This window comes from Tachypleus tridentatus, chromosome 1 (genome assembly GCF_004210375.1).
Source record: "Tachypleus tridentatus isolate NWPU-2018 chromosome 1, ASM421037v1, whole genome shotgun sequence".
Classification (NCBI taxonomy): domain Eukaryota; kingdom Metazoa; phylum Arthropoda; class Merostomata; order Xiphosura; family Limulidae; genus Tachypleus; species Tachypleus tridentatus.
In genome coordinates, this window is record NC_134825.1 from 169582016 (window position 1) to 169605622 (window position 23607).

The following is a 23607-nucleotide window of genomic DNA, read 5'->3' on the forward strand; positions in this document are numbered from 1 at the left end:
GTTGGCGGTGGGTGGTAATAACTAGCTGCCTTCCCTCTAGTCTTACACTGCTAAATTAGGGACGGCTAGCGCAGATAGCCCTCGTGAATATATGAGCAAAATTAAAAAAAAAGAACAAAAAAAACATTTAACACGTTTTACCGGCTTAGGCCTAGAATCTCTTAAGAAAGACTTCAAATCTCCCCCTGTCAATAACTCCAGCACGATGAACCGAGGCATTTTTTCGAAACAGACACCAATAAAACCAACGATGTTGGAGTGGTTGAATTTGCTGAAATAGAATAAAAATATTTCACTTGGTTAAACGTGCTTTTCAATAAAGTTATATTTGTACATTATAAGCAGAATAAACTATTACCTCATGATCAGTGCTTCCATCTGAAAGTCCAGTTCTGATTGGCTAGATGAGAATTCTGGAAGTGTCTGAGAAAAAATAAAATGTTGATTATAAGTGAGCAGTAAATTAAAAATAATTAGCTTTATAGGATACTATAGAATGTCTCATTTCTTGCATTCTATTTCTGTTGTCATGCTATGAAAAATACAAATTGAGTCCTCAAAATTACTTTATACTGTTGACATCTTTATGCACAGTAGATTATTCTTATCCAGCTCCCGATTTTAGTTCGCAAGTTTACCGCCAACCCATCAGGTAACCACTATATACACTGAAATTAAATATAAAATTGTAGAAAATAGTTTAAAACGAGAAGGTAAACTTATTTTGTGTTCGTTTAATAGGGTTAATAAACATTTACTTTTGTCAGCGGTAAAACTTTTAAGTTTTTATATTAAAAGAAAAGTATTACATTTTTAGTGTTTAACAAATGAGACATTTAAGAGATTAAATTTTTCGTAAAGACAAAGTTCAGAAATAAGCATCAACACGTAACGTTTAGAAATATAAACACAAAATTAAATTAATATACAACATCCTAAACACAAAATTAAATTAATATACAACATCCTAAACACAAATTATTTTATTAATCGACAATAGATGGCGCGCTGGTATATGAAATATTAAGTTTACTTGTTTTAAAAACACGACATCAAATCGTTGAATCATAGTATATTTTCAATTGCTCATATTTTACATGCTTTATAGGTTCGTAAAACAAACTTGCAATATTTACCCATGTAGCGCTTGGCTAGGCTCAATTTCACTAAACAGCTTCTTTTCAGAAGGGGTAGCATATATTTAAAAAAAAAGTCGTTTCTATCGAAGCATGAGCATATTTTCTTTTTAGGACCAATAAGTACAACGTAAAATAAACGAGCTGCGCTGATTGGTTTGTTGGCTATGACACCATTGTTTATTGGTTGTTGTTTTTTTAATTTTGCGCAAAGCTACTCGAGGGCTATCTGCGCTAGTCGTCCCTAATTTAGCAGTGTAAAACTAGAGGGAAGGCAGCTAGTCATCACCGCCCATCGCCAACTCTTGGGCTACTCTTTTACGAAAAAATAGTGAGATTGACCATCACATTATAACGCCCCCAAGGCCGAAAAGGAGAGCATGTTTGGTGCGATGGGGATACGAATCTGCGACCCTCAGATTACGAGTCGCACGCCTTAACCCATGACAGGCCACCTAAGACATCATACACCAAACGATAGGTGATGATTCTTGCGTCAAAAACATCTCACAAAATCCAACATCTAAAACAACAGTGGCAGCATTGTTCATTTAAACGTCTCACAAAACAACACTCTTGGCTGACAATACAAGGTACACGTGAAACCTACATGGATACTGTCTTCTTTATTCATATAAGTTTTGCACGTGTTTTTACTTAATTTGTAGCTTTATAAAAAGGGGCATCTATTTCACTTTTAAAACACCCTTGGGTGTGTGAATGTTTTCTTATAGCAAAGCCACATCGGGCCATCTGCTGAGCCCACCAAAGGGAATCGAACCCCTGATTTTAGCGTTGTAAATCCGCAGACTTTCCGCTGTACCAACGGGTGATAACACCCACGGAGAAAAAAATCCATGAAGCTGTTGATTAGGCTTCAGTTATTGCAAATTGTTAATGAGGTAATCCCATCAAATATCTCGCATAATTATCGGTACATCGTAAAACGGGTTTTATTCAGTTATACGCCTAACATTTCTTATCATAATTATCTATTTTCACTCTTCGTCCCATTGCGAAACTAACATATGAAGCTTACCTTTATAGCAACCGCCATGTTACACGGTTCATCTGGTACGTTAGACAGGTATCCTTCGTAAACCTCACCAAACGCTCCTTGGCCCAAGGCTCTGCAAAACACGACAAAAGACAACTAAAACAATTGAATAATTGGTTTTATCTGTTTAATTGTCATGAGCATATTTCAATAAGCAAACTTTACCTTTAAAAGGCACAAAATTATAGAATAAGTTAGATGTACTTCATATTATAAACTGGTATTCCGGGGTACGTGAATACATCTGGGAACATATTTATTATTGTTTGTTATTAAGCACAAAGGAACACAAAGTGCTATCAAAACCCGATTTATAGCAATGTACGTACGTAGACATGTTGCTGTGCCACTAGGGGACCAAGGAACATGTAAAACTGGGAGCTACTGCTGACAAACTATCACTTCTCTGATATTTGACTTGAATTATTTCTTTTTATTTCTTTATTACTGTCGTTGTTAACATAAAGGACTACTTAAGTTGTTTGTTTAACATGGCATGGCCAAGCGTGTTAAGGCGTGCGTCTCGTAATCCGAGGGTCGCGGGTTCGCATCCCGGTCGCGCCAAACATACTCGCCCTTTCAGCCGTGGGGGCATTATAATGTTACAGTCAATCCCATTATTCGTTGGTAACAGAGTAGTCCAAGATTTGGCGGTGGGTGGTGATGACTAGCTGCCTTCCCTCTAGTCTTACACTGCTAAATTAGGGACGGCTAGCACAGATAGCCCTCGAGTAGCTTTGTGCGAAATTCAAAAACAAACAAACAATTTATACATGTCACGAACACGCAGCTGCGTCAAACATTAGAGGTAGACGGCAGAAAGTAAAAAGCACTACGTTATAAAAATACCACATAAGAGATAATTATAACAGAATTTTCTCGAAAGGAAACCGTCGTGGTCAGATGGCTGAGGCGACTGACTCGCAGTAATCGAGTCACGGGTTCGAATCACCATACCACCGAACATGCTCGCCCTTTAGGCTGCGACGTCGTTATATTGTTACGGTCAATCCCACCATTCGTTGGCAAAAGAGTAGCCTGAGAGTTGTCGGTGTATGGTGATGTCGTCTCGTCTTTCTCTGATAAATTCGGAATGGCTAGCGCGGATATCTCTCGTGTAGCTTAGCGCGAAATTTCAAATAAACCAATCCTCGAATGCAAATTTTTCGGCCAATGGCCCTTCGTAAGATTAATGTTGAACATTTTCAACATCTTAATGTTAGAGCAAAAATGAAGTCAATAACATGCGATTTTTGTTTTGTAATCTTAAGTTCAAAGTTACAACACTAAACACAAGCCTAAACCTTCTTAGCTGCTTTCTCGCTAACTCTAAGGTGTTTTACAAGTTTCTATCAAATAATGACACAAAAATAAGAAACTATAAAATATGGACAAGATTCCTAGATGGATTTGTCAGATGATGTCAGACTAACATGGATGGATAATCATGAATTTGCAAAATAAACGCCACACTCACATGGAACAGGGCCCGGCATGGCCAGGTGGTTAAGGAACTCGACTCGTAATCCGAGGGTCGTCGCGGGTTCGAATCCCCGTCACACTAAACATGCTTACCCTCTCAGCCATGGTGGCGTTATAGTGTGACGGTCAATCCCACTGTTCGTTGATAAAAGAGTAGCCCAAGAGTTGGCGATGACTAGCTGCCTTCCCTCTAGCCGCCCCTAATTTAGCAGTGTAAGACTAACACTAAGAAAGTGTATGTCGCTAACATACTGTAGTGTTCATTTGACAAATCCATCCCGAGCGTTAGCAACAGAAAGAAAACAAACAAAGTTTAAATTGCGGAAAGCTTTCTCTAAAGTTACAAATATTGCCACATTTTTTGTGGTGCAAATCTACAATAACAGTCTTTAATCTTCCAAAAAATCAAAATACGTTATTGACTTCCCCCACCAAAAAATGGGGCGGACGAAGTAATAATAACTTACTTGACTAGTGTTAGGTTTTCTCTGGGTATTTCTGGTAAATCTTGGATGGTGTATGTGCTCCCGCCAAACTCGTAGTTAGGGTTATATTCTGTTACCATCCCACCGTTATTTTGACGTATCCAAGTAAGTTGTAGATCGGGGCTGTTAAGGGGCTCTCGGTTCATGTTTCGGTTAACCTTTGTTCGGTACCAATTGACTGGAAGAAAGAAAACTTAGCTCTAAGCTAATTTCATTTTACTATATTGCCGTATAACTTAATAACTTTTTTTTAAAGAAAATGTATCTGAGATAAAGGAAAATACAATAATATAAGCTAAGAATAATCAAAATTTAAGTCATACATTCTTCGGGGTTTAAGTGATAAATAATTCAAAATCGTTAAAACTTATTTGTTGTCGAATACACAGAGTGTAGTCCCGCCATGTTAACCTGGCACCATGAGGTACAACACCAGTTTTTGCAAATGATAATGCCAGATTAAACTGGTAAAAAAAATTGTAACCAAAAGTACTTTATTCGGTACTTTATATAATGGGGTATTTCATTTATTTTTTAAATTTTAAATATTATTTACAAAATCAAAATGATCAAAGGAGAACATTTACAATGTTATCAAAAGACGGAAGTTTTTACTTAAAATAAACGAAAATAAATAAGCAGACTAGCGTCACGAAGAGTGACGAAACACGAGAATCGATATGAAATGTGTTAACTCACGGACGAAACACAGCACATCAGAAGAAGACAAAAAATATTATTGTGTCTAATTATCCATAAATAAATATCGAATAAAATTATTTTTTAGAAAATGTTAGAGTTTTAAACGTTGTTAATTAAGGTTGGTTTATTCAATATAAAAATAACACATGACTTAAAGGCCTATGTAACACATCAAACGTAACGAATTTTTAACTGGATGACAAGAAGAACAAGAACATAAATCAAATTAACTGTTTTTAACTTCATTTTCACTGGATAACAGCCGAAACAGCCTTTATCACTACCACACTTCCTCTAAATTCCTGATCATTTGATTTTGAAAATTGCTATGAAAAACTGTTTAATGTTCAAGGTTAGGTTAAGAAACGAAACTTGGAGTTCAGCTTTACGCCTGTCATTTCTACTGATTTCTTCTGCAGTGTTCCCTCATTAATATCTATACGACTCACATTGTGGAATAACAAGGAACAACTTAATTACCATGGAGTCTATAAATACGTGGTGTTCGAATAGATGTTCTTCATTTAGACGGAATAAAGATTTCTTGTGCATTTTATGGTTCTCACATCCTAAATTTTGTGTTGTAGCGAATAGATAACAAACCAAGATCACGTGTAACCTCTCAACTCGTTAGTAAGTAACAATATTGTGGTCCTTTAACTCGTTACTAAAACACGATATTATGGTCCTTTAACTCGTAAATCACAATATTGTGGTTTTTTAACTCGTTACTAAGATTCGATGTTATAATCTTTTAATTCATTAGTAAGTCACAATATCGTTCTCTTTTAACTCGTTAGTAAGTCACAATATTATAGTCTTTTAACTTGTTAGTACGTCACGATATTAGGATATTTTAAATTATTAGTAAGTTCCGAAATTATAATTTTGTAACTCATCAGTATATCACAATTTTGTGGTATTTTAATTCCGAGTTCAAACGTTAGATAAGTTCCTCTTATGATCATTAAAATATTAGAAAGAGCGATAGCTACACAATCTTTTTCAAAACTATTATTAACTTCTAATTACACCAAGCTACTCATATAATTTAGAACTAGCATTTAGCCTAATAATGAATATAGCTGATACAAAACACCGTTCTTACTTATAACGATTACAATGAACTGATTTATCAGTTGGTACACCCTCTGGTTAACGACATTTTCGGTCGTAATCCCAATAATATATATCACGAAGTTCGGCTACCTTAGGAAATTTATGTCAATCATAAATCCATGTAGAGCAGGCTAACATTGCAGACTAATCCTTCCAAAAATATATGTATATTGTAAAACAAATTGGAAAATAAAAACAAAATCTACATATGGTATAAACATTCTAATTAATAATACTACTGAAAGTAAAATTAAGAAAAAAAATGGAATAGAAATTACTTACCAAACGTATAGAAACTAGATGATTTCCTTTCCCTCGAAAAGCGTGATACTAATATTGACCAAATTTAACCTAATCTTCACTAACAAATGTCTAATGACCCAGAAAAGCCTATTATATAGTTTCTACGGCGTAACATGTCACTTAAATTACTACGATAAATTTTACTATTTCATAAAGTCGAGTAGTTTGACAGTACAGATGGAGTGCAGTAAAAAAAAAAAAGTTAATTAAGATAATAAATATTAAAATTTTACTTTTAAATAGTTTGCAGCCGATATACTCTTAAATTCACATAAGGCTTAGCTGCACTAGCAGTTTTTAATTTTGCTTTAATAAATTAACGTCCTATTTGTTTGTTACTAAAGGCAAAGCTTCACAATGGGCTGTCTGGACTGCGCCAAACGTGAGTATCGAAACCCATTTTTCGTATCGGTATAACGTAGTACTTATTTATTTATTTTTTTGAGAGAAAAACCACATTGCTCTGTTCATAACGGGGAATTGAACTCTTTACTTTGACGTTGTAGGCTCGTAGTAGGATATATTCGTTCAGTTTGTTTGTTTGTTTTGAATTTCGCGCAAAGCTACACAAGGGCTATCTGCGCTAGCCGTCCCTAATTTAGCAGTGTAAGACTAGAGGGAAGGCAGCTAGTCATTACCACCCACCGCCAACTCTTGGACTACTCTGTTACCAACGAATAATGGGATTGACCGTAACATTATAATGCCCCCCACGGCTGAAAGGGCGAGCATGTTTGGTGCGACCGGGATTCGGACCCGCGACCCTCGGATTATAAGTCGAACGCCTTAACACACTTGGCCATGCTGGGCCTTACTCGTTTAGGTAAAATAATAATGAGTGAGTTGATCAGTTCTTTCTACAAAAGTTTGTGGTATTTTCAAACAATAATTATTGTAACTAGTTGTGGTAAGCTCTGCAACATAACCTATTTGGAAGATTTGAATCTTTTTAAATTTTAATGACTGACTTTTTAATGTTACTAGTAAGAACATTGGTGTAAGTAATACCAATGTTAAAAGCTTCTATCGTTTTTGCCTCGAAGTCTAAATTTTTCTCTACATAAAAAGAAATTACCAGTTATATTTATAATTAACTTATTAACATAGGTTCTTCTTCTAATGTTTTTATTTAATTTAAGGCACACACTTCTTCGCTAGGACGACATTTAAAGCCATTTACAGCATTAAAAAATTTCAATAACACAGTTCATGTATCTAAGGGACTTTTTAAGCTCTAACTGTTAGCACTAAACAAAAATGGAGGTTCATTGATATTTGGCAGTTTGTAAGTACTTAAAACGTGTTGTTCATGCGTCTATGTGTCGTTTTAACCTCTATTAGCGCTAAAGTAAAAATGATCGTTCGTTAATATTGGCATGATAGAAATACTTAAAACATGTTTTGTTTTCTAATAGGTAACAGAGTCACAATTAAAACAGGCAAATAAAGATTAAAGGGGCCTCCTTAGGCAACGAAAAAAAAAGTTTAACAAATGTTAAAGATTCTTACCTGACAGTTCTATAATTTAAATGTCGCGTGCTATCTTTAAAAACAAAACAAACCACAACTAAAATATACACAGGCGTTTCTAATGTATAGCGTAAATACACAGGCGTTTCTAACGTGTAGCGTAAATACACAGGTGTTTCTAATACAAAGACTGGACGTTTTAAATTGACGATTTTTTTTAATTGTCAATGATCTAAGAGATAAGAATAAATGAATAGTATTAACAAGGCTGAGAGAAAAGCTTTTTTTTAAATGCTTTTAAGTTGTTTAGGGTTTAAAATAATCGTTTCTTGTTTTTATAGTTTGGTCTGTTTTATTTCCATAGCCAAACTAAAGAGAGATTGCTCCTCAAACTCGGATCCCATATTATCCCTGTCCTCTGAAGATATACTCAATATGAGATCGGTTGTTGGGTCCTCTATCCCTAAGTATATATCGAAAATAAAATCGGCTGTTCCATCAACTGTTCCTGCCCTTCTCTACCTGCAGAACTATCTCGGGAGGGTTAGGCCCCTCCTCTGCTCGCTGGGGAACCTGGAACTTACACGCCAGCACGCAGAAGAACAATATCACTGCTACCGTCACCAGGATACACAGAATAATCACCACCAGGTGGTGTGTCGCAAGATGAAACCCGTCACTTTTGTGGTCGGTGACTTCAGGATGCTCTGCAATGACATGATGTTGGTTTTTCAGTAAAGATTGGAGGAAAAACATTCTCTGTTGCACATCACATAAAAACCAATAATTTGTGAAAACATTACGTGAAAACCTGTTTTTGTTGGTTATTATCTTAACTATAGTCTTGTTTTTTAAACTTAACGTGTTAAGAAGTTAAAGTTTTGGTAATGACACATAATTATGTGGAACATCTAATTTAAAATATAAGTAAAAATAATATGAAAAATAATAATAAAAAATGCTGAGTGAATGAATTGTAAGTTACATTATCATGTTGAAATCTAACCCAAATATTACAAAATGGTTTTTAATATGTGAGCGTACTGTCATGATATCAGTACATCAGACGTAAACCACACATCACAAACAGAATTCTCCACTCTGTTAAGCTACAATACAGCGCGACACGTGAGCTTTAAAAGCAAGAAATAAAAATATTTATTATTCTTAAAGCCTGACACATTCCTAACAAACGGCAGTACGTTAACACAGTAGATTTATGTGTGTATAATGTGCTAACTCAAGACTTTAATTAAAATATTTCAACAAACTCTTACCTTTCCTTTTAAAAAACAATTGTTACCTTATTATTAAAGACAGAATTTTTATTAAATGCTGTTGAGACAATAATTTGTTTCTATCGCCATTAACTCCACTAAAATATTCACATTTTTATTGTTGTTGTTTTTTTTTAATTTCGCACAAAGCAACACGAGTGCTGTCTGCACCGCCGTTTCTAATTTAGTAGTATAAGGCTAGAGGGAAAGCAGCTAGTCATCACCACCCACCGCCAACTCTTGGGACTATATTTTACTAACGAACAGTAGGATTGACTGTAATGTTATAACGGCCCTACGGCTGAAAGGGCGAGCATGTTTGGTGTGACTAGGATTCGAACCCGCGATCCTCAGATTACAATAGTTACAGGTTATGGCTTGTATTAAAAAAAATGTATTGCCTCACTTGCTTTATCTACATACACCACGTGTACTTAGAAAGATCAGGCCTTGCAGGACATTTTTCAAATATTTCTGTGAATAGATTCAAGACAACCACGAATAATAATAATTACCGTTGTCATGGAGACAAGTAATTCCGTCTGACTGCAGTATCTGATCGTCGGGACAGATACAGTGGAAGACTTGTCTTTCTTTGTCCAAAAGAACACACATGTATTCACAGCTACAGTCCGTATGGGCAGGTGCAATGTCCACTTTCCCATCACCTTCATGCGATCCTGGCTCTGCAAAGGTCAGGAAAGCTTCTGGATTTACGTATGACGTTCCCCCTCGACCATTGGTGAAGTAACTGTCTTCATAGGAAGTATTGCCTCCTGGATTGTTTTTATAATTTTTATTAATAATTTGACAAATCAAATCTCTGGACAGATTAATGTAGCGTTTGTAAATCATATAATCAAGGAAAAAAAAGAAAGAACACCTTATTAATCAGAACTACAAAACACACCTTTATAGCCACCCCCACCTCCACCTGCGGAACACCCTCCTCCACCACCCCCAAATCCGCCATTGGTTTTCCAATTTTGCCCTTCCTGACACACTTGACCACCGAGGGCGCCCTCTATCAGTGACAATCCTGAGGTGTTATACTGAGTTGTGTCGTTCCAACCTCCTCCGCCACCTAGAGTTCCAAGACGAATAACAAGGCCTCATATGTGTGTGTGTTAGTAAAAACCATCTTAATTGGTTTAAATACGTAATGCAAAAGCATTTATAATTTGTTTCAAGCTGTTTACTCCAAAATTGTTGATGGAATTAAAATACCAGAATTTTAAAACACGACCCCTACTTTTAATAATCTCAATAAAAACTTCTGTAAAAAAAATAAAACTCATTCCGTTAAAAAAAAAAAAATTCTACTCTATTACTCACCAGCTCCGTCTCCGACTCGGGAAGAGCGACCGTTAGTCGTTAAAAGATTTGAGGTTATCCCTCGTCCGTTAGGATCTACCGCTGTACGAAAGTCGTCGTTTCTTGTGTGAGAGAGACCTCCACCTCCGGCAGCAATCACCAGGGGAACTGGACGACCAGTGCGAGGGTCTAACTGTTGTGTAAATAAATATAACAATTGGTTTCTGGTTTCTCATTTAATCATTGATTTACTGTAGAATAAGAACTTGTTTGTTTGTTTGTTTTTGAATTTGGCGCAAAGCTACACGAAGGGCTATCTGCGCTAGCCGTCCCTAATTTAGCAATGTAAGACTAGAGGGAAGGCAGCTAGTCATCACCACTCACTGCCAACTCTTGGGCTACTCTTTTATCAACCAATAGTGGAAGTGACCGTAATATCATAACTCCCCCACAGCTGAAAGGGCGAGCATGTTCGGTGCGACAGGGATTCGAACCTGCGACCCTGAGATTACGAGTCGAACGCCTCAACCCATCTGGCCATGCCAGGTCGAAGAAGCACTAAATATTACTTATTGTACAATTTGCTTACATAACAAAACAAAATAAGGAGGCACTCAATTCAGACAGAATTTTTAGTTGAATAACTACACGCCAGGTAGCTCTTCCTGTGGCACAGCGGCATGTCTGAAGACGTATAACGCCATAAATCAGGTTTCGATACCTGTGTTGGGCACAGCACAGCTAACTTGTTGTATAGCCTTATGATTAACTACAAACAAATAAAATCAAAGTTAGCGCTTTTACAAAATTAAGATGGCGCTTTAGCTGGTAATGATTTTAAGCCTCAGGTTAATACACTTTTGTTGTTGTTTAATTTTCAACAATTTAGTACCCAAATGCTGTGTCACATTAATAAAATGAAGACTTCCATAGAAAGCTGTGTTAACTTGAAAAATCGAATCTTCTCCGGATATACTCCAACTTTAATTTTGCAAAAAGCGCTGCTTATTTGCTTTTGAAATAAAATTTAATTTTTGAGATAAGCTGTTTGAGCGCAAAGGTTTTAATTACGAGAAAACCTACATCTAGATAATAAAGTTTGCAGACAGCTTGAATGTACAGTGAATGGAACTTTATTACAAGTAACAAATGTACAGCGTTTCGCCATAATCAGGTACAAGCAGTGTAACAAGCACGGGAATATTTTTATACAAACACACACAGCACTGAACAAAAATGTCACATGACCGGAGATTATGGTGAAGGTATCTTGTTCCACGTGGTGTTGGTTTAGAGAAGGGATGCTCTGTTCAATTATGATGGCTTCCTTTATGTTGCGTTTGTTAGGGTTTCTTCTTTGTTTAAAATTACAGTTTTTCACTATACATATATATACTGTTCTTTCTTTGTTTAAAATTACAGTTTTTTCACTATATATACTGTGTTCTTTCTTTGTTTAAAATTACAGTTTTTTCACTATATATACTGTGTTCTTTCTTTGTTTAAAATTACAGTTTTTTCACTATATATACTGTGTTCTTTCTTTGTTTAAAATTACAGTTTTTTCACTATATATACTGTGTTCTTTCTTTGTTTAAAATTACAGTTTTTTCACTATATATACTGTGTTCTTTCTTTGTTTAAAATTACAGTTTTTTCACTATATATACTGTGTTCTTTCTTTGTTTAAAATTACAGTTTTTTTACTATATATATTGTGTTCTTTCTTTGTTTAAAATTATAGTTTTTCACTATATATACTATGTTATTTCTTTGTTTAAAATTACAGTTTTTTCACTATATATACCATGTTCTTTCTTTGTTTAAAATTACAGTTTTTCACTATATATACTGTGTTCTTTCTTTGTTTAAAATTACAGTTTTTTCACTATATATACTGTGTTCTTTCTTTGTTTAAAATTACAGTTTTTTCACTATATATAGTGTTCTTTCTTTGTTTAAAATTATAGTTTTTTTCACTATATATATTATGTTATTTCTTTGTTTAAAATTACAGTTTTTTCACTATATATACTATGTTCTTTCTTTGTTTAAAATTACAGTTTTTCACTATATATACTATGTTCTTTCTTTGTTTAAAATTACAGTTTTTCACTATATATACTGTGTTATTTCTTTGTTTAAAATTATAGTTTTTTTCACTATATATACTGTGTTATTTCTTTGTTTAAAATTATAGTTTTTTTCACTATATATATTGTGTTTTTTAGTTCCAATTGTGGTAAACATGGGAAGGTTTGTTTTTTTCTATTATGTTTGGTGAATCCGGTTTCTGCTATGTACAGTTATTTCTCCTTATTTTACTAGTGACGTTGCATTGTGCGATCCTATGTAATTTTTTATTTAATAATGGTTTTGGTTCAGATGCGGGATTCTGGGATAAATTTAAAACCAATAGGAACGTTATGTTTAATTACAAATTTTCTTCAAGTTTGAATTATCTTCGAATATAATGTTATATAATGTTGTGTTGTTGTCTGGTGTATTAGTGTGAATTGTGTTTGCTTGCTTAAGTTAAGCGCAAAGCTACACACAGTAGGCTATCTGTTCTGTGCCCACCACAAGAAGTTTTAGCGTTACAAGTCTTTAGACTTACTGCCGAGCCACTGTGGGATTAGTACAAGGCCACACTATAGACTACTTGTGCTTTGTCCACAGTGTGGAATCGAAGCCCCCATTTTAGCGTTCTAAGTACGTACATTTGCCACTGACCACTGGATAACTTAAGTTTCGGTTCGTGTCCCTTCATCTTGTTATGTTGTCCACAGTGTGGAATCGAAGTCCCCATTTTAGCGTTGTAATTACGTAAAGTTGCCACTGACCACTGGATAACGTAAGTTTCAGTTCAGGTCCCTTTATCTTGATATGTTGCTTATGTCCATAAGTAGACTTTCAAATAGTTTGACATACATTCTTATGTACCATTTTGTTTTATTTACCTTAACCTGGTGGTTCATCAATAAATACGTTTTCATAGTGCAACCTAATTTTCTCTCTTAACTGATAAACTGGACTTAAACTGACAGTTAGAGTATGAGATCGTACGTAGGATTCGAGACTTACCCGAAATATAAAAGTAGCTCCTCCACCCCCTCCACCCCCTCCTCGTCTTCGTTTGTAGTGTTTACGTAAATCATGGATACCCCCTCTCGAATGGCTGAGATTGCATGACAGTGGCTAGTACAATAGCAACAAAAACTTTCATAAACTGTTTTTGAATGTTTCTCAAGGGTTCGAATCATAACTTTTAAATAACAATTGACTAAAGAAAAACAAAATCAGTTACTGTGAATAAAATAAAAAATATTCTGAAATTTATTTCTAAAATACACGTCAAGTGACATGTATCGTCTCATCTAGTTACAGTTTGTATTGTATTTTCACTGTCGTTACACATTGCTTGTGCTAGTAAACTCTGAGATGTGTGTATCAACTATTTGTGTTATTTAATCGGATCTATCTATACGTTTTATTGTTTGTTTTTAGAATTTCGCGCAAAGTTACACGAGGACTATCAACGCTAGCCGTCCCTAATTTAGCAGTGTAAGGCTAGAGAGAAGGCAGCTAGTCATCACCACCCACCGCCAACTCTTGGGCTACTCTTTGCCAACGAATAGTGGGATTGGCCCTTACATTATAACGCCCTCGCTGCTGAAAGGGCAAGCATGTTTGGTGGGACTATACATTGTAATAAAAAGGTTTGATTTGATTCCAATAGTATATTACCAATCTGTAATAAAGGCCTAGAGTTATCCACTGCTTGCAAGTGTAGTTAAGAAGATATGTGAATAATGCACGTGTAGTCATGGAGATGAGTGAAACATTCGTGTTTTTCGGTTCACACTTTTTGTGGCGTGTACGTTTAGTCGTAAAGTTCCGGAAATAACTTTATATTACAGATTTGCAACAGAAGTTATCACTAATTTTGGGTCGATTTACTGAAAGGAAGGTAACTTCATCTAACACCAACTCTCGGACTAATGCAATTAAATAGTGAGATCGACCTTCAACTCTTATAACGCACCCATGAGCCCAAAGTGAGAACCTCGATTTTATAACAATAGAAAGCTAAACGAAGATCTTTGAATTCACGTTCAAATATTATAACCACCAGGGCACACCTGGTCCAAAGCTTTATCAACACATTGTAGACACAGAAGTCGACTTTATCTTACAAAGGTGTCCTATTTCTTCAACTTCTTTTTCCCGAGAGGTATATTGACTGATATTGTTTTCTAATCAGATTTATCAGTGCCCAGAACTTTTATACAAAAATGTATTGCCTCACTTGGTTGGTCCATGGATATCACGTGCACTTAGAAAGATCAGGCCTGGCACTAGCAGAAGGAAGAGGGAAGATTACTTCCTTTCTCCAATCAAATTATAAAACAGTAAATGATTAGTAGACTGAAGCGTCTTCACATTCTATATAAATGTTAAATCACAGTAAAACACTGATAAACTGTTTCTGACGTTCGCGCAAAGCTACATGTGGGCTAACGACGTTAGCTGTCCCTAATTTTGCAGTGTAAGACTTAAAGGGAAGGTAACTACTTACCACCGCCAACTGTTGGGCTATTCTTTTACCAACAGATAATGGGATGAGCCGTCACATTATAACGCTTCCGCAGCTGAAAGGGCGAGCATGTTCGTTGTGACGGGGGATTCGAACCCACGGCCCTCAGATTGTGAATCGAAGCGCTAACCACTTGGCTATGTCGGGTGACAGTGATAAAGATTTCTTTAAACTTAAAATCCAAAAATATTCTCCGTGTAGCTTATCCATGGGCCTACAAAAGGTCATTACAGGAATCACAAATTACCCACCTGACCCTCCTCGCAACAATGTGAACCTACAACCGGCTCTTAGGAAAGGGTACATATTTTCCATGTTGTTGTTTTTAGTATAATTATTTAGATTTTTCAAACGCGTGCGTTTTTTTTTATAACAAAGCCACATCAGGCTATCTGCTGTATTCACCGATGGAAATCGAACCTCTGATTTTGCGTTGTAAATCCGAAGACTTACCGCTATCCCCGCGGGGGACTTTTTCAAGTGTAGCCAGACAGGTTTAATAACCCGTGCAGTATGAAAAAGATGTCAAAATAGCTTCATGTGTTTGACTGGAGGTGTTCGATGCTCAGCTTCTAGTTAAATAATAAATATCTCGTTTTGTCAGATTGAAGTTGTTGGCGTCTGGTATATGTGAGACCATAACACAAACTCTCGTCAGATCTATGATAAAAATTAATTCAAACATAAGTGATCAGAACCACAACACAGACACTCTGTCCTGTCCGTGTTAAAAGAAAGTTCAATCACTTTTGTTTTCTGTTCTAAGCCTCACGAACTGAGAAACTAGAAAAGGGCTTACTTTATCAGAATATTAAAATGTTACAAACAATACGGTAAAATGTATTAAATATTAATAAGTTTTGAAATAGCGGTGTAACTTTTAATTAAGATTTTATATTAACACTAAAATAAACATATATTTTAAAATAATTTTCAGCCATTCTATAAACGTCAAAGCTCAGAAATTTTCCTTTTAAACTTCAAGATATAAGACACATTCAGATATTTTTGACATTTCTAATGGGATTCCTTAAAATAAAATGAAAAGCACGCGCCTTCCTAAAAAAAAAAAAAAAAATGAGGGAAAGCACTTCGGAAATTTTCGAAATCACAAAATCATTTAATAGTTTAATTTCAAGCGTTACTTACTTCAACACACGCGCCGACACCTTTCTGACCAATCAGAAAAAAGAGAACTTCCCCTTCGACCCAATTAAAAGTTGCACGAACAAAACTTCCGCGGCTGGTACCTCTGTTTTCTACCCCTTCACCACCACCAGCCCCATAGACGAATACGCTGTTCAAATAATTATACATATAGTAGAGAAAGAGAGTAGTGAAACGGTTAAGCAATACTTAAAGTAATAGAAACTTAGTATTTGTTTATAAAAATAAAATGACAGAACGTAAAAAGTTATAGGTGAAAAAAAAAAACCCTACAAGGGTTAAGAAACAGAGAGGGACAGGGCAGACACAGGATAAGAGGGACAATTCTTACATAATTCGTTGTTTACTATATTCAAAGGTTGGCCAAGATCTTTAGGAACAATTTAAGTGCATCCTGTTGCCTCGTATAATCTAATATCTTAAAACAACCTCCGGTTCTGGTGTCCATCTTTAGATTTAGTATGCCATGCTGAATAGTATGGCCTAAGTTTTAATCAAGGGTGACAGAACTAGTTAAGGTTTATTAATTAGAACAGTCAAGTATTTGTCACGCACCACTACGCAGGTGGGGTAATTTAAACGTAACTTGCCAACTGATATAGTTTAAACTGTTACACAAGGTAACAGCTAGTGCTAACATTTGTGTGTCTAATTACATACATAGTTTCAATGTGGAAGTAAGAAAGTTAACGTTTATAAGGGATAGAGTTAACATTTGTTTTCACAACGTTCTCGTTGATAGAGTTAACATTTGTTTTCACCACGTTCTTGTGGACAGAGTTAACATTTGTTTTCACCACGTTCTTGTGGACAGAGTTAACATTTGTTTTCACAACGTTCTCGTGGAAGCAGTCGAACGCCATGCATGTGTTATATATAACTCAGAAGTATCGTGCGGTTTCATTTGCTTTTCTACCTTATCATTAGTTAGGGATGTTACATATGCAATTATAATAACAAAGCTTTGACTTCATATTAAAATAAGTTGGAATAACATCATTAACTGAGGATGTTAGATCTGTAATTCTAATCACGAGGCTTTGCCTTCATATTCATATAAGTTATAATAACATCATTAGCTGAGGATGTTAGATCTGTAATTCTAATCACGAGGCTTTGCCTTCATATTCATATAAGTTATAATAACATCATTAGCTGAGGATGTTAGATCTGTAATTCTAATCACGAGGCTTTGCCTTCATATTCATACAAGTTATAATAACATCATTAGCTGAGGATGTTACATATATTGAAATGGCATCATTATCATTAGTGTTACTGTCATTTAAACTTTGGTTTAGTGCAGAATAATTTGTGTAATAAATATCACGGAATATAAGTAAGTAAATTAGTATTTATTGTTATCGAACTTCTACAACGCAGCCTTCTCAGTAATTAACATGTAAGTAAAAATCTAAAATGTTAATAAAATGTGCTCGTGCAGCTTCGTTCAAACTTTAACATAAGACGATGGAGTAACTTACGTGTATTTTCCCGTCTTTGGCACGGTCCACATCTGGACTCCTTTGAAGGGATCTTCCATAATGACGGATACTCTAGTGCTAGTACCAGAATAAGTATCTTTACACAGGTCATTAATCGGACCATAACGTCCCCTGGCTCCACATGTGGTCAAAGTATATCCTATATTTCACGTAATATAAAAATATACGTGCTAGTGAAGTTATTGTTTGAAACAAATCTATGTACTAAATCATTACAACGTTCATCACGCCAACGTTATGTATATATGTATATACACACACGCCAACAAAAGCAATGTCATTTGTTTATTTAACGTGAGCCATAATGGGTTATCTTTGGACAGAAAATTCTATAGTCAAGTTTCCTGTTTAACGGCGCATGCTCCGCACTATTTGAAGAAAGTTCCAGAAGCACCTTTCGAAATGCCAAAACCAAGACGTTCTCTTTTTTTTTTAATACTTATTTCACGTTCATTTTCATTTCCTATTTCTTATCGTTAAAGCTTTCCATTTCATCTTGTTATCAGAAACGATTACTCTCGGCCCAAATCCTCGTGTTCTAGGTTACGATTATTGTTCTGCCTCTACGAATGTTCTGTTGCTATGGTAACCAAGAAAACATGAAATTCAATATAAAGCACATATAGAGATATCAAGTGCCTCTCCTAACATATTAAACCGTGACTGAGAGAAAAATATGAAAACAAAACTTTTATAAGAAAAAAAAAAAAGAATCAGGTTCAATAAAGTTACGTGGTGAGAATTCCAAGTCATGGTGTTATTACGATTTAAGGACCTGTTCTGCACGCAATTAACTCTAATAATTTTCAACTATTGTATCATGATGTCTTGCGCAAAATTCTACAAAATGTAATATTATGTTTCACATTCTTAGAAATTGCTCAATGTATCTTCTTTTCTCAAGTTTCCTAACAGCGCTGTGAGTTCGGGTGAATTCCCTAAACATACCATAAAGAACACCAATAGAAGACCTTCTTGAGAGGAAAGATTCTGGGTTCAAGAATAAAATGAGTTTATAGCGAATTAACACCGAGCTGCACGCGAATTTTTCGTCAATTACAGACACGAACCATTTACAATTATGCGAGTGTTTCTGTTATAGTCTTGGCAAATTAGATAAAAAAGATCTTATAACCTACGACATTAACGCTGTTCTTGTTGACGACTTATAGGGTATTATATTTTATACACTTGTTGGAGTTACAGTTACATTTGAACACCGTTCTCACCTTTGGATACATTGGATAATGCTGGAGGTGGGTACACTGACGGTTCCCAAGCTACTTCGTTGGCTAAACAAAATAAATTTATAATAAATAATTTACACTAAAAACTTAATACAATAAAATATTATTATTACTTTCTTGTTCTATACTTATATAAAGCTTGTTAGAAAAAATATATATTAATTTCGGTTAATTGTAACGTACAAAAACCCAACTGAAAGATAAACTAAATATTACAGAGAGACTAAAATGATTTTAAGCCTAAAAAACATAAACTTTTTTCCTGAATAGTACAAATCAAATTATGTTTTAAAAACTAGATGAACTTTCTCGTGGCCTCCGAAAATGTTCTGTTTCAAGAGTAAGTGAAACAAAAATTAAAGAGTACAATGAATATTTTTTTACTTTTTGATTTTCAAGTTCATATGTCGTGCTTTTTCCTACCTTACAGAGTGCAAAATTCTTCTCGTGATTCATAGTATGCGCATGTTTTACTAATGTCATGACAGTACAAATTGCAACGTTAAGCGTCCCTTATGTGACACCAGTGTATCGACTGACAGACAACATACTACTGTACAATGGTGGGAGTGGATAAAACAAGTGATCCACAAAAGGGTCCGATTTATCAAATACGTTACAAATAGACTACGTTAATGTGCAGCCGTATGACGTATAAAATACGTAAAAGGCATTAATATATTACAGTTCAAAACAAAAAGCATTAATAATGGCTGGTACACAGTATATTTGCAGTTGTTAATGCGCTGGCTTTTAAAGTTCAAGAAACATGTTTGTTAACTTGCCCCATTTTTTTAAGCTGCTAATAATCACGCCTAAGAAAAAATATATAAAATTGTTGTTGTTGTTTTGAATTAAGCACAAAGCTACACAATGTGCTATCTGTGCTCTTACCACCACGGGTATCGAAACCCGGTTTTTAGCGTTGTAAGTCCACAGACATACCGCTGAGCCACTTGGGAGGCATATATACAGTTACCATTATCCAAGCATTATAAATTTGAATGTTTAAAAAATTATTAGAGTGAGGTAAATATTTAAAAGAACAGTTATCACCATGAAATAACTAAAACTGTTGTGAAAATAACTCACCTTTTGTCGTTGCCTGGTATTGTACGTTTATCTCCGATGGAACGCCTGATACAATGGAAAACAAAAAAAAGCTTTATAACAATAAATAAACAGAACAGTCGATTTGAACATTCGCAAACTTTATTTTTTAAATAATTGAAGTGAAGACCACTTTCTGTAAACAATGGCATGTTCACCTATGGTGATTAGGACTGTGTTTCAATTTCAGTTTCAGCTTTTCTATAGAAAAGTATAAATAATTAATGTTTGGAAAGATGAATTATAGTCGCACGTGGGCAGATGGTTCGGATGCTTGACTCGCAATCTGAAAATTGCGGGTACGAATCCCCGTCGCACCAAACATGCCCGCCCTTTCAGCCGTGGGGGCGTTATAATGTGACGGTCAATCCCACTATTCGTTGGTAAAAGAGTAGCCCAAGAGTTGGCGGTGGGTGGTGATGACTAGCTGCCTTCCCTCTAGTCTTACACTGCTAAATCAGGGACGGCTCGTGCAGATAGCCCTCGAGTAGCTTTGCGCGAAATTCAAAAAACAAACACACTATGTAAATCTCTGTCAGCCTGTCACTCAAGTGACAACATGTTTATCATCTGGAATGTCCTAATGAAGTGAACATAGTAATGGCCTTTGAAATTATATTTGCCAAATGCTCAACATTCAATTACAAAACAACTTTCATTTTCCAGACCTTCGGGAATGAATGGAAACAGAAGTATAGATCGATATTTATTTTGAAACCCTATTTCAAATAAACAAAAAAACATTGCAGGGGTTTCCGAATGTGTTGAACACGTGGTTTATGTTTGATAACAATAAATATGTCGAGAAGCAGAGTATAATGATGATAAACGGCCATTGTGACGAAATACAGTCAATGAAGTTTTTTGCAGTTCCTGAGGTGTCGCTGATGCGTCATTCTGGTCAATGGCGGAACAATAATTACGTGTTGTTTTCTGGTATGCCTTGGTGGTTAAGGCGCTCGAATTCTCGTTACCAAACATGCTCGCTCTTTCAGCCATTGGGTACGTTATAGTGTGACGATCCATCCCATTATTCGTTGGTAAAATAGTAGTCCAATAGTTGGCGGTGAGTGATGAAGCCTAGCTGCCTTCCTTTTAGTCTAGTCACTGTTAAATTAGGGACGGCTAGCGCATGCTTCCCTCGTGTAACTGTGCGCGAAATTAAAACCAAAACAATTTTTTTCCGAGAGTATCTATGATATTTCGAATCAAGATAAGTAGAGAAACAGCTTTCCAATGGAGTGATGGAAAACGGACCTGTAACAAACACAGTGGAAAGAGATATTCCTGTTGCTAAGCGACTGAACCATAGAACATGCCTTTCTTACGTTTGGTTGAGAAAGCAAGGTGTCACCGGATATCTTGTATTGTTGCCATATGAAGCGCAAGGTGTTACTGGATTTCTTATACTATTGCCTCAAGAAGCGCATGGTATTACCACCAACTCAATAATTTACAACACGCAGGGGATAAAATGTAACATCCGCGAATACATTTCAAAGGACCTCACACTGATGATAAACAGTATTATCACGCTACTGATTTTGTTGTCTCTTGTAAAAAGTTTTGAAACCCTTGTTTTTATTTATAATAAAAATAACTTTGATTAGTGTTTAGAATGAAGAGGTACAGCTTTCGTGTGGTCTTAAAATTATGCAATGAAAAGACAAATACTAAATACAATACGCGTATGAATGTCAGATACGTCTTGGCAATGTGTGGAATTTTATCAGATTACATTTAGGACTAAATATCCTACAAAATCGAAACCCATATATGAAACCATAGTTTGTTGTTTAACATCCATGATTGTTTTAACTCCGCTCGTTTAATTTCCATATCTTTAACTCACTTATCATTACATTAGAATTTTAACTTTATACCTGTTTTTGACCTTTCTACAGAAGTGAAATTTCATCGAATTCTCGTTTTGGCCTCGAGACGTGTTGGGCAAGTAAACGAATATTATTCGATACTGTTTTAATGAATCATCGAGACATATTTAGCTACAAATTTGTGACTAATCCTTAATAAGAAGATAAATTAATTTAAAGTCCATATTTCAATATATATATATACACACACACACATAAATTTATAATTTAGTGACACAGAATGATTAAAGACGTTTGATTAGGACGTACCTATTCCGAAACATTCTGGACTCAAAGATACGTCATCAATGGCTACGTCACTAAGATGACGTAAGCCACGTGATGCTTGAAATTGAAGCTGAAAACTGAAAACAAATATCAAATAATTTTCAATTTATTCTCATTGTGCAGATTGAGAAAAATAAGCTTTTTTTTTTTCTAAATGCAGAAAACGAATCCATTTAACACATTTTATATAATGAGCTATTATTTTCATTACAATATTTTTCGAGGATAAAGTTTTTTTTTTCCAATGTGAACCAAAAAACATCATTAAATGTACATTTGAAAAAACAAAAACACAAAACATAGTGTGTGATATTTTATCAGCATTTATTCACGATTTTCGTAAAGTATTTTTTCTCGGCTAGATCATCATACTTCTAAAGTATTCTATGAATAAGTAATCGAATGTTTTAATTCAAAGTTAGCTTGAGACACAAAATACATGTGTAGTTTTCATGGAAGACAAACTACGATTTCGACCACAAGAACAGGTATAAAGAGACAAGTACCTAACGTGAAGTCCCGGATGTTATTCTTAAAGTGTCACATTTTTAAATCCTTAAATTAACAGACTCAGTTTGTCATACAACGATTGAGTGAAATATTTTATACCAAAACGTTTACACGTATTTAACTTGAGTTGCTGAAAGACTTTAAATGGAGTATGCTGACACATCGCTACATTGCGCGAACTCGTACAAAATAAGCCTAACCTTAGCCGCTAGGGTTACGGAAGTGTTATGTAACATCTTTCCTCTTATTACGTTATGTTTCTTTTCACTTACTTGTGAGTTATTTTCGGAATAGTCACGACTTGTCGTTTCCACAATTCACCCTGATCTCCGTAACTTCTCCACAGAAATATTTTACGTCCCGTGGGGTAACTCGGGTCTAACTCGAGGCAGAACAGCAACAGTTCTCCCATATGGGCTCCATACATGTGATAGAAGAAACGCACCTGAAAAGTGCCGTTAAAGTTTGTTTGTTTTTTTTTCCATTACGAAAGAAGGAGACAGCTCACATCTAAGTAGATGTTAGTTATAGCTTATCTTGCTATAAATACCTGTCGTCCTTATCTTCGGCCATAAAAAGTTACAGAACACTTATTCTCATAGTAAGCAGCTACGATTGAAAGTTAAGTTATCCCAACTGTTTTACGTGTTAGTAATATTAATTAACAAAAAGAAATCTAATTTTTCCCCTTTTAATTCCTCGAATTTGTTATAATCAAAGTTCAAGACGATTCACGTAGTTCGTCGAGTTTCAGAAACGAGATAAATGTATTTATTACCCATGTAATGGCAGTTTACGCTGTTTACTAAAATAAAGTCCGTAATACGGAGCATAAAATGACCCATAATTTTTAATGTCTTTTATATTATACGTATATATTGAGTTAATTGCTTGTTATGGCGCATGAAGCTACATTATGGACTAGCGTAAATGAAAGTTGTCATTTATTCGTATATTTTAATAA

At 35.2% G+C, this 23607-nt stretch overlaps 1 protein-coding gene across 2 annotated transcripts in view; it reads right to left on the minus strand.

The window, feature by feature from the left end:
• Nucleotides 1-23607, minus strand: part of LOC143230135 (leukocyte tyrosine kinase receptor-like) — a 100296-nt gene that overhangs the window by 23657 nt on the left and 53032 nt on the right. Inside the window, exons 7-21 of one of the 2 annotated variants that reach the window (XM_076463203.1) lie at nucleotides 22916-23088; nucleotides 22116-22210; nucleotides 19954-19998; nucleotides 18844-18906; nucleotides 17594-17753; nucleotides 16092-16239; nucleotides 13430-13543; nucleotides 10367-10538; nucleotides 9942-10115; nucleotides 9547-9807; nucleotides 8339-8461; nucleotides 4143-4338; nucleotides 2176-2266; nucleotides 359-423; nucleotides 142-271 (exon numbers count right to left, since the gene is read on the minus strand). In XM_076463203.1, the coding sequence (XP_076319318.1) occupies nucleotides 142-271; nucleotides 359-423; nucleotides 2176-2266; nucleotides 4143-4338; nucleotides 8339-8461; nucleotides 9547-9807; nucleotides 9942-10115; nucleotides 10367-10538; nucleotides 13430-13543; nucleotides 16092-16239; nucleotides 17594-17753; nucleotides 18844-18906; nucleotides 19954-19998; nucleotides 22116-22210; nucleotides 22916-23088 (2010 nt within the window). The remainder of the gene's footprint in view (nucleotides 1-141; nucleotides 272-358; nucleotides 424-2175; nucleotides 2267-4142; nucleotides 4339-8338; nucleotides 8462-9546; nucleotides 9808-9941; nucleotides 10116-10366; nucleotides 10539-13429; nucleotides 13544-16091; nucleotides 16240-17593; nucleotides 17754-18843; nucleotides 18907-19953; nucleotides 19999-22115; nucleotides 22211-22915; nucleotides 23089-23607) is intronic. The other variant, XM_076463211.1, reaches the window with a different exon arrangement.